At 27.8% G+C, this 14,020-nt stretch overlaps 2 protein-coding genes across 4 annotated transcripts; one reads left to right on the forward strand and one right to left on the reverse strand.

Annotated features, from left to right (window-relative positions):
- Positions 1-2,163: 2,163 nt before the first annotated feature.
- Positions 2,164-5,886, reverse strand: LOC112686658 (zinc finger MYM-type protein 1-like). Its single transcript, XM_025559048.1, has 2 exons — positions 5,601-5,886; positions 2,164-5,038 (listed from the first exon to the last, which is right to left on the reverse strand). The coding sequence occupies exon 2, from the start codon at positions 4,999-5,001 to the stop codon at positions 2,509-2,511; it is 2,493 nt and encodes an 830-aa protein (XP_025414833.1). The 5' UTR covers positions 5,002-5,038; positions 5,601-5,886; the 3' UTR covers positions 2,164-2,508.
- Positions 5,887-9,315: 3,429 nt separating this feature from the next.
- Positions 9,316-11,005, forward strand: LOC112686656. Of its 3 annotated transcripts, XM_025559045.1 has the most exons (6): positions 9,318-9,618; positions 9,823-9,972; positions 10,062-10,378; positions 10,446-10,534; positions 10,616-10,792; positions 10,851-11,005. In XM_025559045.1, the coding sequence occupies exons 1-5, from the start codon at positions 9,462-9,464 to the stop codon at positions 10,665-10,667; spliced, it is 765 nt and encodes a 254-aa protein (XP_025414830.1). In that variant the 5' UTR covers positions 9,318-9,461; the 3' UTR covers positions 10,668-10,792; positions 10,851-11,005. The 3 variants fall into 3 exon arrangements, with proteins under 3 accessions (XP_025414829.1, XP_025414830.1, XP_025414831.1); XM_025559044.1 differs by having other exon boundaries at positions 9,316-9,618; positions 10,446-10,792; XM_025559046.1 differs by lacking the exons at positions 10,616-10,792; positions 10,851-11,005 and having other exon boundaries at positions 9,320-9,618; positions 10,062-10,382; positions 10,446-10,536.
- The last annotated feature ends 3,015 nt before the right edge of the window (positions 11,006-14,020 follow it).

The raw sequence follows: 14,020 nt of genomic DNA on the forward strand, positions 1-14,020 counted from the left end.
TATGTTAGGCACTAATATACCATATAGATATATTTAGCACAGACTATTTAAAATAACTTGACCGCTCCGGCATCCTTATCTTTACTAAATTAAAATCAACACATCCAATTCAACATTATAAATAACAAAATGTTATATTACAAAAATTCCATTATGTTATAATTGTAATTCGATAAATATTCAACTTTTTTATTACATTTTTAAACGATTTTTTAGGGGGTGCTAAGGACCCAAAGCACCTTCCTAGTTGCGCCAATGGCACCCATAAAGAGAAATCGATTTTTCCGTGGGAAATTCGTTGGTACAAATTCTGAAATGAATGGTACAAATTGGTACAAATTATGGTACAATTAAAAGAGCAAAAAAAAAAAAAGTGGAATAGCTCATTATGTGTGATTTTGGGTGCCAGGGAAACGTTTCCCTGGCACCCCTAAAGAGAAATCAATTTTTCCGTGGGAAATTCGTTTGTAAAAATTCTGGAATGAGCGGTACCAATTGGTACTAATTATGGTACAATTAATGGCGTAAAAAAAATTATGGATTTTTCAACATTATGGTGCCAGGGAAATGTACCTATATTGAAACGCGTAAACACGTTTTCGTACATGCTTTTTGGTGGTGTGGCGTCCTCTTAATAAGTCGCTACCTACTTGTCGTCTGCCGAACAATTGTCGTGGACGGTGATGGTGCTATCGATGTACAAACTCGATAAATGGTATTATTTAACCGTTAAATAATACAAGCAGACTGTTTTCTTCGATCAAAAGTAAATTTGCCTCCTGAAGAATTTTGGAAACTGTGTTCGCAGCAAGAAAAATTCCCAACATTACGGAATTTTTCTCTTGAAATTTTGTCATTATCGGAAGTACGTATATTTGTAAATCAGCCTTTTCTACAATGAATTTAATAAAGTCCAAATCAAGAAATCGTCTTCTAGATTCATCTTTAGAATCGTGCATTAGGTTAGTTTAACCACAGGGTATTCAATTGATTTCGAAAACTTGGCTAATGAAAAACAATGTCAATCATCACATTAATCAATTAACTAATTTTAAATTCTAATTAATTTTAATTGTAAGTAACTTAATCTGTAATGTAATAATGTGTGCATAATATAAAATTATAAAATAAAATATAAATAGGTAAAATATAATTTTTTTTTTCTGGCGGCCCCCGGTGTATTTAATAAAGGGTAAATTGGCCCGCGAACCACAAAAGGTTGGACCACCCTGATTCAACGCATTGACGGTACGTACTAATCTCAGGCACGCGGACATTAATCGGTACGTAATTAATGGTGATCCGACGATTGTCCGCCTTGTCGCAAATGCGCGTGATACGTACTATACGCATGGATGTGATTATTGCAAAACGTTCACTTTTATTATACAAAATAAAGTGTATTGTAACGCGAGATTGAGAAACCGGCGTAAATTCGTCGGACATAGGATACAAGTACTTCTCCACGCGCCGATATTTTGTTTTTAGTCCAACGGTGTACATAATATGATTAACAGGGCTAGGATTTGTATGCAACAGCATGTTTTTTTTTTGCGACTTGTGATTATTGATTTTGTCAGTAATATCCACGGATCACTTCATGATGAAATAAATGGTGGTGTTTTTATTTTGCATGTTTTTGTATATTTTGGATAAAATACATATTATTGCATATATTGAATAAAATTAATATTATTGCATATTTCGATTATAAGAATGGGAAAAATAAATATTTTGTAGTATATTTCGTAGTTAATATTTATAATTTAATATTAATATTTCGCATTTAATCCTAGCCCTGCTGATTAAAGGATTTAACTTGGTTTTTTTTGATAAACATAAATTTTATTTTAAATTATTTTATTTTATTTTATTTCTCAGTTATATTATATTAAGACAAACATCCAACCACTGATGTATTTCAATAAATCAATATTTTTTTTATAACTATATTTTTTTGTTTATCTTGTAAAAATTTAAATACATATTTTTGCATATTTTGGTAAATAAAATGCATATTTTACAATTTTTTATTGCATACTAATCCTAGGCTTGATAATTAATAATAATAATATGTACGAAACATAAAACTGAACAAACAACACACATGCTCACGTACATCACAATAAAATGTTCTCGGAATTAATGAGTGTATGTAGATATGCAGGGCCGTCTTAAGGTTTTACGGGGCCCCGGGCCCAACATATTTCGGGGGCCTTACAATACCTACTAAATTATGGTATATAAATTTTTTAACACATAATGCATATTATTTATTAAATATTACACTTAAAAAAAGTAAAAAGTGAATTTTTGTTTAAATCTCTGTTACTTTATTCTTTATTTTACTTTCAAAATAAACGGTCAAAAAATACTTTCCTATTAATTATAACGTCAAGATATTAATTATTCATACATCAATATGTTTTATAGTTAAAAAATAAATGTAATTCATTAAACAAAAACTAATATAATTTAAAAAAAAACATGATATAAATTTGTCAATTATTAAATACTCTTTAATGGTTTCTTCCTAGCTTTTTCATTCGCAAAGTCTTCAATAACATTTTCATAATCTAAACTTGATAGTAGTTCATGTTCAATACTCATTAAAGATAGGGAGTTTAACCGTTTCTGGCTCATTGTACTTCTAAGCTCTTCTTTAATTAAATTTAACTTAGAAAATGAACGTTCCCCACTGCAGTTGGTAATCATCATTGATAAAAAAATTCGGAAAGATATTATTATGTTTGGAAATGTTTCTTCTAGTCTATTTGATTTTAAACATTTGTATGTACTAGAAATACTGAATTCAGAAATATCAAGTTCCGATAGATACGCTTTTAAGTGTATACATTCTAAAATTAATTCATTTTCATTAATATCTACGTGATAAAATTCCGCAAATGTTTTGCAATGGACTTGTACTTCTTTTGTCTCTAAATTTTTTAAATTAGAGAAAAATCCAAACAGTTTATTTATTGTATTGTATGATTTAGCACGAATTTTTAACTGAGTTATTAATGTATCTATTATTGGGAAGTAAGTTTCTATTTTGAATTTTTCACTACCTGAAAACGATGTACTTTTGTTTGTCAGTTCACCGGGTAATGTTAAATGAATACTCCTCTTCTTAGTTCGTTGGTGTAAATCTTTATAGTCAGAATCTGGAAATTTTTCTCTAGCGGAACTTTCATAACTATAAAAGTTATCTCTAATCTCACTTAGAAAACCAGCAAGAGAATCAAATAATTTTGAACCGACGTCAATAGTAAGGTTTTCTTTTTGTAAATTTTTGTTTGTTTCATTTATTCTTGATAAGATTTTACTCCAAATTTCAGTAAGAACAATATTTTCCAACTTTTTCATTTTCTTAATTAAGCCATGGGTTTCGTTTTTAACATTTGGTGAAGTCTTATCATCTATTTCAATTGTTTTTAGAGCATCTAAAATTTCCTTGTAACCATTACACAAAGCAGTAACAGCATCAGCTCGAGCAGACCATCTAGTTTCTGATAGTGACTTTAAAACATGATGTGAGCCTAGGCACTTTTTCATGATACTCCAACGATAGGTAGAACTCGAAAAAAAATTATACAATTTTTGTACAAATTGAAAATAACTTACTGCTTCCATAACACATTCTGCTGCACGAACCCCTACCAAGTTCAAAGAATGAGCTGCACATGGAATAAAAATAGCAAAATTACACTTTTCTTTTATTCTAGCTTGTAGACCAGCATATTGTCCTGACATATTTGCAGCATTGTCATACGACTGGCCACGACAGTTATTCAAACTAATCTGATTTTTTTCAAGAAAAGATAAAATAACTTTAAATAAATACTCAGATCCATGTTCATCAATAGGAATAAATTCCAAAAAACGTTCAACTGGAGTATCATCATTAACATACCGAATAATGAATGTCATTTGATCAATATGAGAAAGATCAGGAGTGGAATCAACACTAATTGAATAATATTTAGCCACTTTTAATTCCGAAAGAATTGCATTTAGCACTTGTCTCCCCATTATGTTAATAAATTCATTACAAATATTAGCTGACAAATATGAAGGATTTCCTTTGCCTTGATTTCCATATTTATTTAAATGTTCTAAAAGAAATGGATCAAATTGGCTTATTAACTCTAAACAGCCCAAATAGTTCCCATTGTGTTGAGATCCAATTATTTGATTTTCTCCGCGAAACGCAATTCCTCGTGACGACAAAAATTTTATTACAGCAACAATTCTCTTTAATACTTCTTTCCAATAATTTACTTCTAAGTTTATTTGATAAGATATTTCTTGATCTATGCGACCATTATTTTTGGTCCTAACAGAAAAAGTCATGACAGATTCTCTGTGCATTAAGCTATTTTCATGCTCCAAGACAACCGTATGAACATGTTTCCAGTCATTAAATCCTTGTTCACAACTAAATCCAGTTTTTGTAGAAGAAAAGAGACGACATACAAAACAAAACAAAGCTTTTTTCGAGGGAGAATATAAAAGCCACGATCTATCGACATTTTCACCATTTTTTAGTTGACGAGTGAATATTGACTTGGTTAAGTGTCTCACTTTAATTTTACCATTTGATTCTGTATAATTTCGTGTGGAATTTGAAAAGTCACTATCTTTATTTTGAAAAAATTTGGAACCTTTTTTAATATACATATTTCGTTTTTCCTCAGTTAATGTATTCCAATTTCCGGGATCATTTGATACTAATGAATTGTCCTCAACTGTTTCTGGAGAATCAACGAAATATTTATTAGGGCTTAAAGTAGGATTTTGAGATACTTGTGATTGTTGGTTAATTGTTATCGTTTCTTGGGATATTGGTAAAACTAAATTAGTTTCTTCTTTGGGAGGAACAGAAGAAAAAAAATCTGTAAGCTTAGGTAAAGAATTTATGATTTTTTTTTCGTTGATTTCTTTTACGATTGCTCTCTGCCTCTTTGAAGCACCACTAGGATATGAACGCTTTGACATTTTGAAATGACAATATTTTTGTCGATAGTTAGAACATCTGGAAAAAATACAGTCGTCTTCTACAAATATTCGATTCTGCTCTATCAATTTTAAACAGTAACTACTAGACCGTCTAGACCTACATGCTACATGACTACGTCATATGACAAATTAAATACCTATTTTATAATAATACTAAGGAAACAGTTTGTATCAAATTCGCAACATTTTTAATAAATTAAATAATAATTTTAAATAAACTCTCGTCTTGAGCGTATCGAATATATCATAGATAAAATAATAGGTACACAGGAACTGAATACGATTCACGGTCGGCAAATTGTCAATCACTGGTGATGTAGAAATAATAGAAAGAAAAACAATCGTTAAAAACCTAATATTTTTCACACAAACAGATTTAATTATTGAGGTTCAGCACCTCCATTTCGACAATCATTCTTACACAGTTACACATTGATTATTTTCTTCGTCATAAACGCATAATTAAGAACCGTTCTTAAATTGTTATTTTCTATTTAGTTGAGTGTGTAATTTATTAATTTATAATTATAATAATAAAGAAAATAATAAATATTAAGGTTAGTGTAAAGTTTACTTACGTAAGACAAATTTTTTTTGAATTAAAAATTAAACGCACACGAGCCAAAATGTAGATATTTATGTGGATTATCCGATTATATGTGTGTGTAATGTTCTATGAACTGCAGCTGTACAGTCAACAATGACGATTGACAACGGCGTCGACGCTACAGCTTATAAGATAAGATATTTCATATTATTTTATAAATAGCACTCGCAATACTTCTATGTGCTTCTACGTAAAACAAATCGAAATAACCGATAACGGCGATAGCATAGCGCACGTAAAAATAATGTACGTGTAATGTGGACCAGAAATAACAATAAAATTTAGAAATTAATCAAATTGTATTATTTTGATACAAAGCTAATTTAAATATTTTTTCGTTCGAGATTTATATTAAAAACATTCAAAAAAATGTAAAATTATGATATTCGGTAAATAATGTAATCTATGTGAATTTGGGGCCCTTAAAATTTCGGGGCCCCGGGCCCGGGCCCTACGGGCCCATGCCTTAAGACGGCACTGTAGATATGCATTAAGGTATGCATGTGTGTGTGTGAGAGAGTTTATTCACCGTATTGTATCGGATGTCTATCGGTAATGCGATTCCGTATACATTGACAAAATATATTAGTTCCATTATTATTAGTTCTGCAACATAATATAGCGATTAGCTAAAATACAGTTACCATACAACGTATTTGTATACACTATGGTTTTTTTTAAGCTGACCTATGTATGATTCGTGAACAGTAATCAGAGGCGAAGTAAGTAGGTTCATAAAAATTAAAAAAGATTTGCTATTCCATCCACGTACCGGACACAAGTATTTAACTCTTACCGTGTTAGCCGGTTTTGTGATATTCACCGTACACATAATTCATCGTATCAAAACAAACATAAAATACGCGTTTTCTTTACATATATGTAATAAATAATAAATTACTTATTGAATATTATTGTTGAGTGCATAGAAAATGATAAGACTTATTCCGAGGAGATCTTAAGATGATTATGACATAATGATGTCTGAGGAGTTACATTTATATAACTGTGTGGTAAAAACTGTTTATTGAATTTCAATAGCACGTGTGGTTTTAAAAACAAAAAATTTGTAAGTATTAATTTCCAGAATTTTATTTATGAATCTTCAAAATTTTAAACGTGTATGAAGTTCAACTTTCAATTCCTTTTCTCATAAACATTAATTTTAAAGAGTATTTTATAAATATGTTTGCATATAAACTGAACGATACCTATAAATAACTTTGAAATATTATTAGAGTAAAAAATTACCTCAACGCGAACCAATTATTGGTAGTTCAAAAGCCAGCATTGTAAGGAGACCAAGTGATTATCTTTTGTCGTCAGAGTTGTGTCAAGCAACTCAGCGTCCCGGGGCAAAAATTTTTTGTGCCCCTCTACGATTTAATTACCTACTAATTGTTTTCTTATTATATAAATTTCCATGAGAGACCGCATGACACAGATCACAAATACTTACTAAAAAATAATATGCAATTTTTATTATATATAATTATCAATTTATTTTAATTAAAAATATTGATAACAAATTAATCGTTAACATAATTAATATATAAAAATACAAAAATACCAAACAATATTTTATAATATTTTCATCTTTATCTTTGGAAAATCTCTGAACTTAAATATTCCAATCAATACTTTTTACTACTTCAGACTCCTTGCACAAGCGGAATAAAGATGATGTTTTATAATTTGCTAATGATGAGTGGAGATGTGATCTTACACTTTTCAGAACAAGAAATGAGCGTTCACCAATAGAATTCGAACAAGGCATGCATGTAAATATTTTAAGTGCAATTTCTATCAATGCAAATATATAGTATATTATATTTTATTAATGCTTTTAATAAAACAAGAAAATCATTTTTTTGACTTACACGATACCATTTGTCTAAATTGTCTTAATTCTTCAATATATTCAATTCCTAAGTCATCTTCATAGATATTTACTAACTTTTCAATTTTTAATCGAAAGTCAGTTTGATCTATGTCTTTTAAATTTGAAAATAATCCAAATTTTTCATTTAAATCATTATATACTCCTTTGCGATTATTTAAATTACTAATTACAGCATTATTGATAGGAAAAATGGTTTTTTTTTTTTTTTGGGGGGGGCGGGGTAATGTGTTAGGATTATGTGTCCATGTTTTATGGAAAGAATAATCGTCTCTAGGTCTAGTATGGAAGATCATATGCCCGATATTGTTTTACACTGTTAAACCATAACTTCTCCCTAGGAGAATGATATATTTGTTATGTTTTTTTAAAGAAATAAATTTAATTTATAGCAGATTTAAATCCTGCTTTCTTCTTGAGACATGATTTTTGAATATTTTATAATTACATATTTTATCTTTGTAGTTCGTAATATTATTGATTATAAATATTTAGAATACAGTAGGCATTATTATAATTATAATCAATGGTAAAACACAGTATTCAGTAGTCAGTACAGACCACGGTCGATGAAATTGTAACGGATTTTATAGGGATTTTCTATGAGAAAAACTAAATAGATTTATATTTTCAACGTTCACCACGCACAGTATTCCAGAAATTTAAAAAACGGGACAAAATGAAAAAAATAAAAAATTGTATATCTTAAATGTGATTTTGGAATTTGATAATGCATATGTTAATCTATTAATTATTGCTATTTAAGTTGTTATAACATTATTATTGTACCAACGACATTAGTATAAAAAGGGGGATTCCAACACAGCCGCCACCACCATGACCAAATATTTTTTTTTTTTCATTCGTTCACGTAACCTATACCTACAAAACTACTTCCCCTAATACTTCCCCTTATTTAACATTTTTTTCTTTTTTGTTCGTTTACGTAACCTATACCTTCGTCACTACTTCCCCTAATTTAAACAATTTTTATTCCATCGTTGGCATAACTTACCTATAATAACCCCTCTTTATTCCACATAACGTATATTATGCATCAACTACACCTATCCTTTTACTTCCCCTCATACAAAATTATTTAAAACGTTATTATAAGACTTTACAAATATATTATTTTCAAACGATTACACATGATACATATATATTTATATATTCACGCATACATATATATTCATATATAAAATTATTTAAAATGTTATTAAGTATATTATTCAAATTTTTAACACAATAACATCTGATCATCTAATAGTCATTTCCAGGAATGTTAGTGACTGCGCGTGTAAGGCTTCTAATGCCGGTGGAAATATGTAATTAGTATTGGTGCTATTTAATACAATACGATAATAGAAAGATACAATTCCACTAATATACCATTCAAATATTAATACGGAAAGATAAGCACGATAACAACACAATTAACGAATACTAGAACCGTTATCGAGTTGTAACATCGTCATTTCCAGGAATGTTAGCGACTGCACGTGTAATGCTAAACGATAGAGTCATGCAATTAGTATTGTAGATACAATTTCACTAATACACCTTTCATATATTAAACGACCATATTTAAAAGAAAGACTAAATATATTGCTTATCGATACATGTTCGAATTCATTGCATACCAAATTATCAGAAAAAATCCAAATTATTCTATACGAATAATATTATTATAGAAATATGGTTTACCACCCCATCGGCTTGTTGTACACATTTTTCCGAGAATTAGTGAAATCGTCAAAAATTATGAGCTCTTGGCACATCAGAAGTCGAAATGCGATCATTGTGTCCTTTAGTCTTCTACTGGTCACACGTTAGTCTCTGCCCGCTCAGTGTTTTCACAGTCGTACTCCGGTTTTTACTCTCATCGCTAGGTTTTATTTTTATCGTTGTGTTATTTTAAACATATTAAATATGTTCAAGTGCGTTCAGTGTAACAGAATGTTCTCTAGCAAAGATAATTTAGTTAGACACAATAAAATCCACAAAAATGTTCAGTTTACATGTGAAATATGTTTTAAGACTTTTGCCCGTAAAGATAATTTGGCAAAACACACGAAGAATATGCATGGTATGTATTTTCAATTAAATAAATACGATTATAATAATTATTTCATTTTTTTTTTCAAAAATATTTTAATTAAATATTTAAAAAGCTTATTACATTTAATTTTCATTCGATAAATTTTACAATAGAATTAATAATTATTATTTAACTAAACATTTACAAGTGTATACATATAATTTTATTTTTAAAATGTTTACAATTTTTCAGCTAATATTGTTCGACGTAATGAACATGAAATCGCTTCGGAGATTTTTGTTCCCGACATACCTGCCGGTCCATTAGATGAAATTTTTGATTCCGATTACGAATTGTGTGTGCTGGTGATGGAAGGCACTGAAAATATCGGTTTTTGCGAAGGTAAGATTTTTTTTATTAAATATAAATCGGATAATTCTAGTTTGAATCAGTTTATATATCTAACGGGGTTATTTTTTTTCTCTCCGTAGGGCTTGAAAATTGTAAACGGGGAAATTCGAAGGATATAGGTCAGATAAAGAGAGCCAGGTTAAATTTAGTAGGAAATGCGACTGGTTTTGTCAACGTTGGATCATCTTTCAATAATATTATCACTTGGTATTATAAAAAAAACTTGGAAAATATATTCAATCATTCTATCTTTCTCAGCTCAATAAAATCAGAACTAATCGAAATTTTAAAATCATCATCAAAACCACTCAAATTCAATCTTAAACTAGAAGCCACATATAACAAACCACATGTAGATAATTCGTCCGTGAACAGAGCGTTCAAGACCTCGGCCAGGGCAAGTAAATATTTGTTTTTATTTTTACTGTATATATTTTATTTTATTTATCATTTAATTATTTTAGGTACATAAAGTTATTGAGTTCAATCAGTCGTTATGGTTAGCAAAATACATAAGTTTGAACACCGAAATGCGAAAGAAAGCTGTGAACGAGTTCGAGAAAGATTTTTTTAAACTTTTAAATAATGCAGTTTTCGGTATGTTAATATTATTATTATTATTATTATTTTATAGGGAAAACGATGGAAAGCATGAGAAAGATAATAAAAATGGAACTTGTATCTAGCGAACAACGTGTACAGAAATTAATAAACCGACCTACGTTCAAGTATATCACATCGTATAATGAAAAATTATGTGTAGTCTCGTTAGAAAATAAAATCATTGATTTTTGCAAACCAATCTATATAGGTATGTATATATTATTATTTTTTAAAAATTCACTAAGATAATCTAATTATGCTTATAGGATTCGCGGTACTGGACATCTCAAAAACTTTAATGTATGATTATCATTATAATGTTATGAAAGCGCATTACAACAAAGCTCTTAATAATGATAATCATACATTAAAGTTTTTTTCAATATTTCATAAATCATAAAAGTACTATCAGATAAGCTTTAAGAACATATTACTATTATTATTATTATTTATTTAAATTGAATATTTACTATACATACATTATTTTTAATATGCTCAAATTATTTAAATTAAAAATCAAATATTTGTTATGTAAAATTAATTTTTAAAAAGTAGCACATAATTGCACAGTCAAATCTATTAGATAGGTACTATAACAAAAATAGTCATTAATGTTATTTTATAATTTCTAGCTGCAATTATTTGCAAGTTTCTTTTTTCAAAATAAAGTTTTCTTTAATATCAATTGTAAAAACTACAATATTTTTTTTGTTGTATTTTTAGTATTTATTTATAATTTTTTTAGCTATTTAAATGGACGTATACATAATATCTCGTAGAGATTTATGGGCTCAAATGTAACTTAAATGTAAGAATAATTATAATATTAACAATATTCATGAATTTGTTAAAAATAAACTTAAAACCCTCAAATTTGTATCAAAAGAAAAATAAATGGAAATTAATAATCAGTGTAAGTTTTTCAAAATGAATTTGAAAAACGTTAGAAAAAATGTAATCGTACTAAAAAACGCTTTGAAAATTTTTTTTGTTCTAGGTTGGATCAAAAGTTTGAAGTTACCGTTTTCAATATTAATATTATATGTTCGAATGTTGGATGTCCTAAAACTAATTTTTCTAAAGCAAGCACTAAAACTAAATTAATAAGAAGATATATTTTATAGGAATTTGTAGGTATAGATGAACTTACTTTTGCTTCAAAAATTTAACTGGTTAAACTGAAGCATCTAAATTGTTAATAGAAGCTACCAAGACTACCAAGACTACACCTACTTGACTTAAAAAAATTTGGGACTCTTATATAAAAAACAGTGTTTTTCCTGTAGAAATGTACTCAGAAGAAGAAACTTTGGCTTTAATGATTAATGCGAGACTTACTAAATCGCAATACATGTTGATTAGATTAAATGCTAAACCTAAGAATGCTAATATTTATCCCCCTTATAATAAAATTATTGAAGCTAAAGCTGGATGTTAATTTAAATAAAAGTATGTTAATTACCGAAAAAAGTGCTGAAGTTTAACTTCAAACCTTATTAAACCATACTGTATGTCATATATTTTTATCGATTGATAATTCTTTGAACTTAAATTATGAATCAAAAAACTATGTTTTAATTAAGAAAGAGTAGTCGTAAAAATGAATGTAGATTAATAATAAATAAATAATATGTTAAATTAAATAAATGAAAAATACCTACATTTCGTAAAAATATTTATTATTTATTAAAATACTTGTAAAACTCATTCAAAATCTAAGCTTTTAAATTCATATTTTATAAATAATTAGGCGTTATTTTACATTTTTACAATTTTGTCCCTTTTTTAAATTTCTGGACCACTAAGCTACGATATTCTTTGGGACATGTATCAGTTTCCTTCGACCAAATGTACCAGTTGCCCTCACACATTAATATATATAGATCGTAAAATAGGAGAAGTAAATATAAAAATCATAAATAAAATATAAATTTATTTATAAAAATAAAGTAAAATAGTACAAAATTATAGAGTCAAATTCATAATAAATAATCTAATTATTATGATAAGTGATATATTCAATATAAAAATGCTTCTGCGAATGGAGTTTACATCATTTAATGTTATATCATAACATTTGATTGAACTTCTTCTCGTATTAATTTTAATGGATATTTAGAAATTTTATCCACAGCTTTCCAATTTAAATTATTAGAAATTGTTACTTTTGTTAAATTTTTACGCGGCGAATGTTTGTGTTCGATAACCGATTTAAAATGATTTATCATATCATATATCATATTTATCATTTAATGATAATAATAATATAATGAATAATAATTTAATTTAATAATTTCTAACAACCATAAAAATACTAATAAAGATATAATAAATAATAATTATTATCCATTCATACGCATCTAAAATTACGCGTTTTGGTAAAATACTTGCTTTGCACCAAATAGGTTATTATTTATTAGTTATTACAAAATACAATATTATATATTATAATTCCAATTTCCAAGTCTATTTATTTCTATAAATAATTTTATATTTTATTTATAATTTGTATATTTAACTCCTCTATTTTACGAACTATAAATTGTAATTGTGTATATATTTACATGTAAGGGTAACTGGTATATTTTTAAAATCTCGATAACAGGCGAAAGGGACAAATAGTCATTACCCATTCTTTGTTTATTACTTATAAAATTATAACCATATTTGGTTTTCGGGGAAACAGGTAGCATATTCAGTGCAAATTAAGGCACCCCTTTACTTTTACAAAACTACGGCGCCCGGGGGCAGTTTCCCCCATTGCCCCCCATAATATAACTGTGTTTGTCGCGTACCTAACTCATACTATTTGGGTATATTAGAAATCAGTTACTAATCATCAATTATTATATATATAAAAAAAAAAAAAACGATCCTGTTCCGTAGTTGGAATATATTTAAAGAACGATTTTAATAATTTTTATAAAATAGTATGAAATGTATCTATCATGAATAACGACATGTTCTTTTTTTCGAAAAGATTCATGATCTAGGTGATTATTTTAGATAATAACGTACATTTTGATCACATTTTTTTTTATTAATATTTATGTAATGACAACAACTATAGCTATTATGATTTAACAACATTAATAATATTTATATAAAATCAAAACGAAAAAAAATAATAATCATGATTCCTACATTTAACATTAATAAATAACTTTAATATTATTTATCCGTATTAAATATTTCGTTCAATAAATGTATATTTTACCCTCGATGCACATATTATTTATATAGCATAATAACTAGGGCTCTCGGTTTGGTACGTGTACACGTAGTCCGAACATTAAATAATAATATGTAGAAATACCCGTGTATTTAATTACACGTGTTTTTAAAGTTCGTGTACACGTGTATTAAAAGTTCATAAACCCATATATTATATTGTAAATATAATGTGTAAATATTCAAAATTTAAAAAACTAATTAT

This window comes from Sipha flava, unplaced genomic scaffold, assembly GCF_003268045.1.
Source record: "Sipha flava isolate LNK unplaced genomic scaffold, YSA_version1 321_pilon_pilon, whole genome shotgun sequence".
In the NCBI taxonomy this organism is placed as follows: Eukaryota; Metazoa; Arthropoda; class Insecta; order Hemiptera; family Aphididae; genus Sipha; species Sipha flava.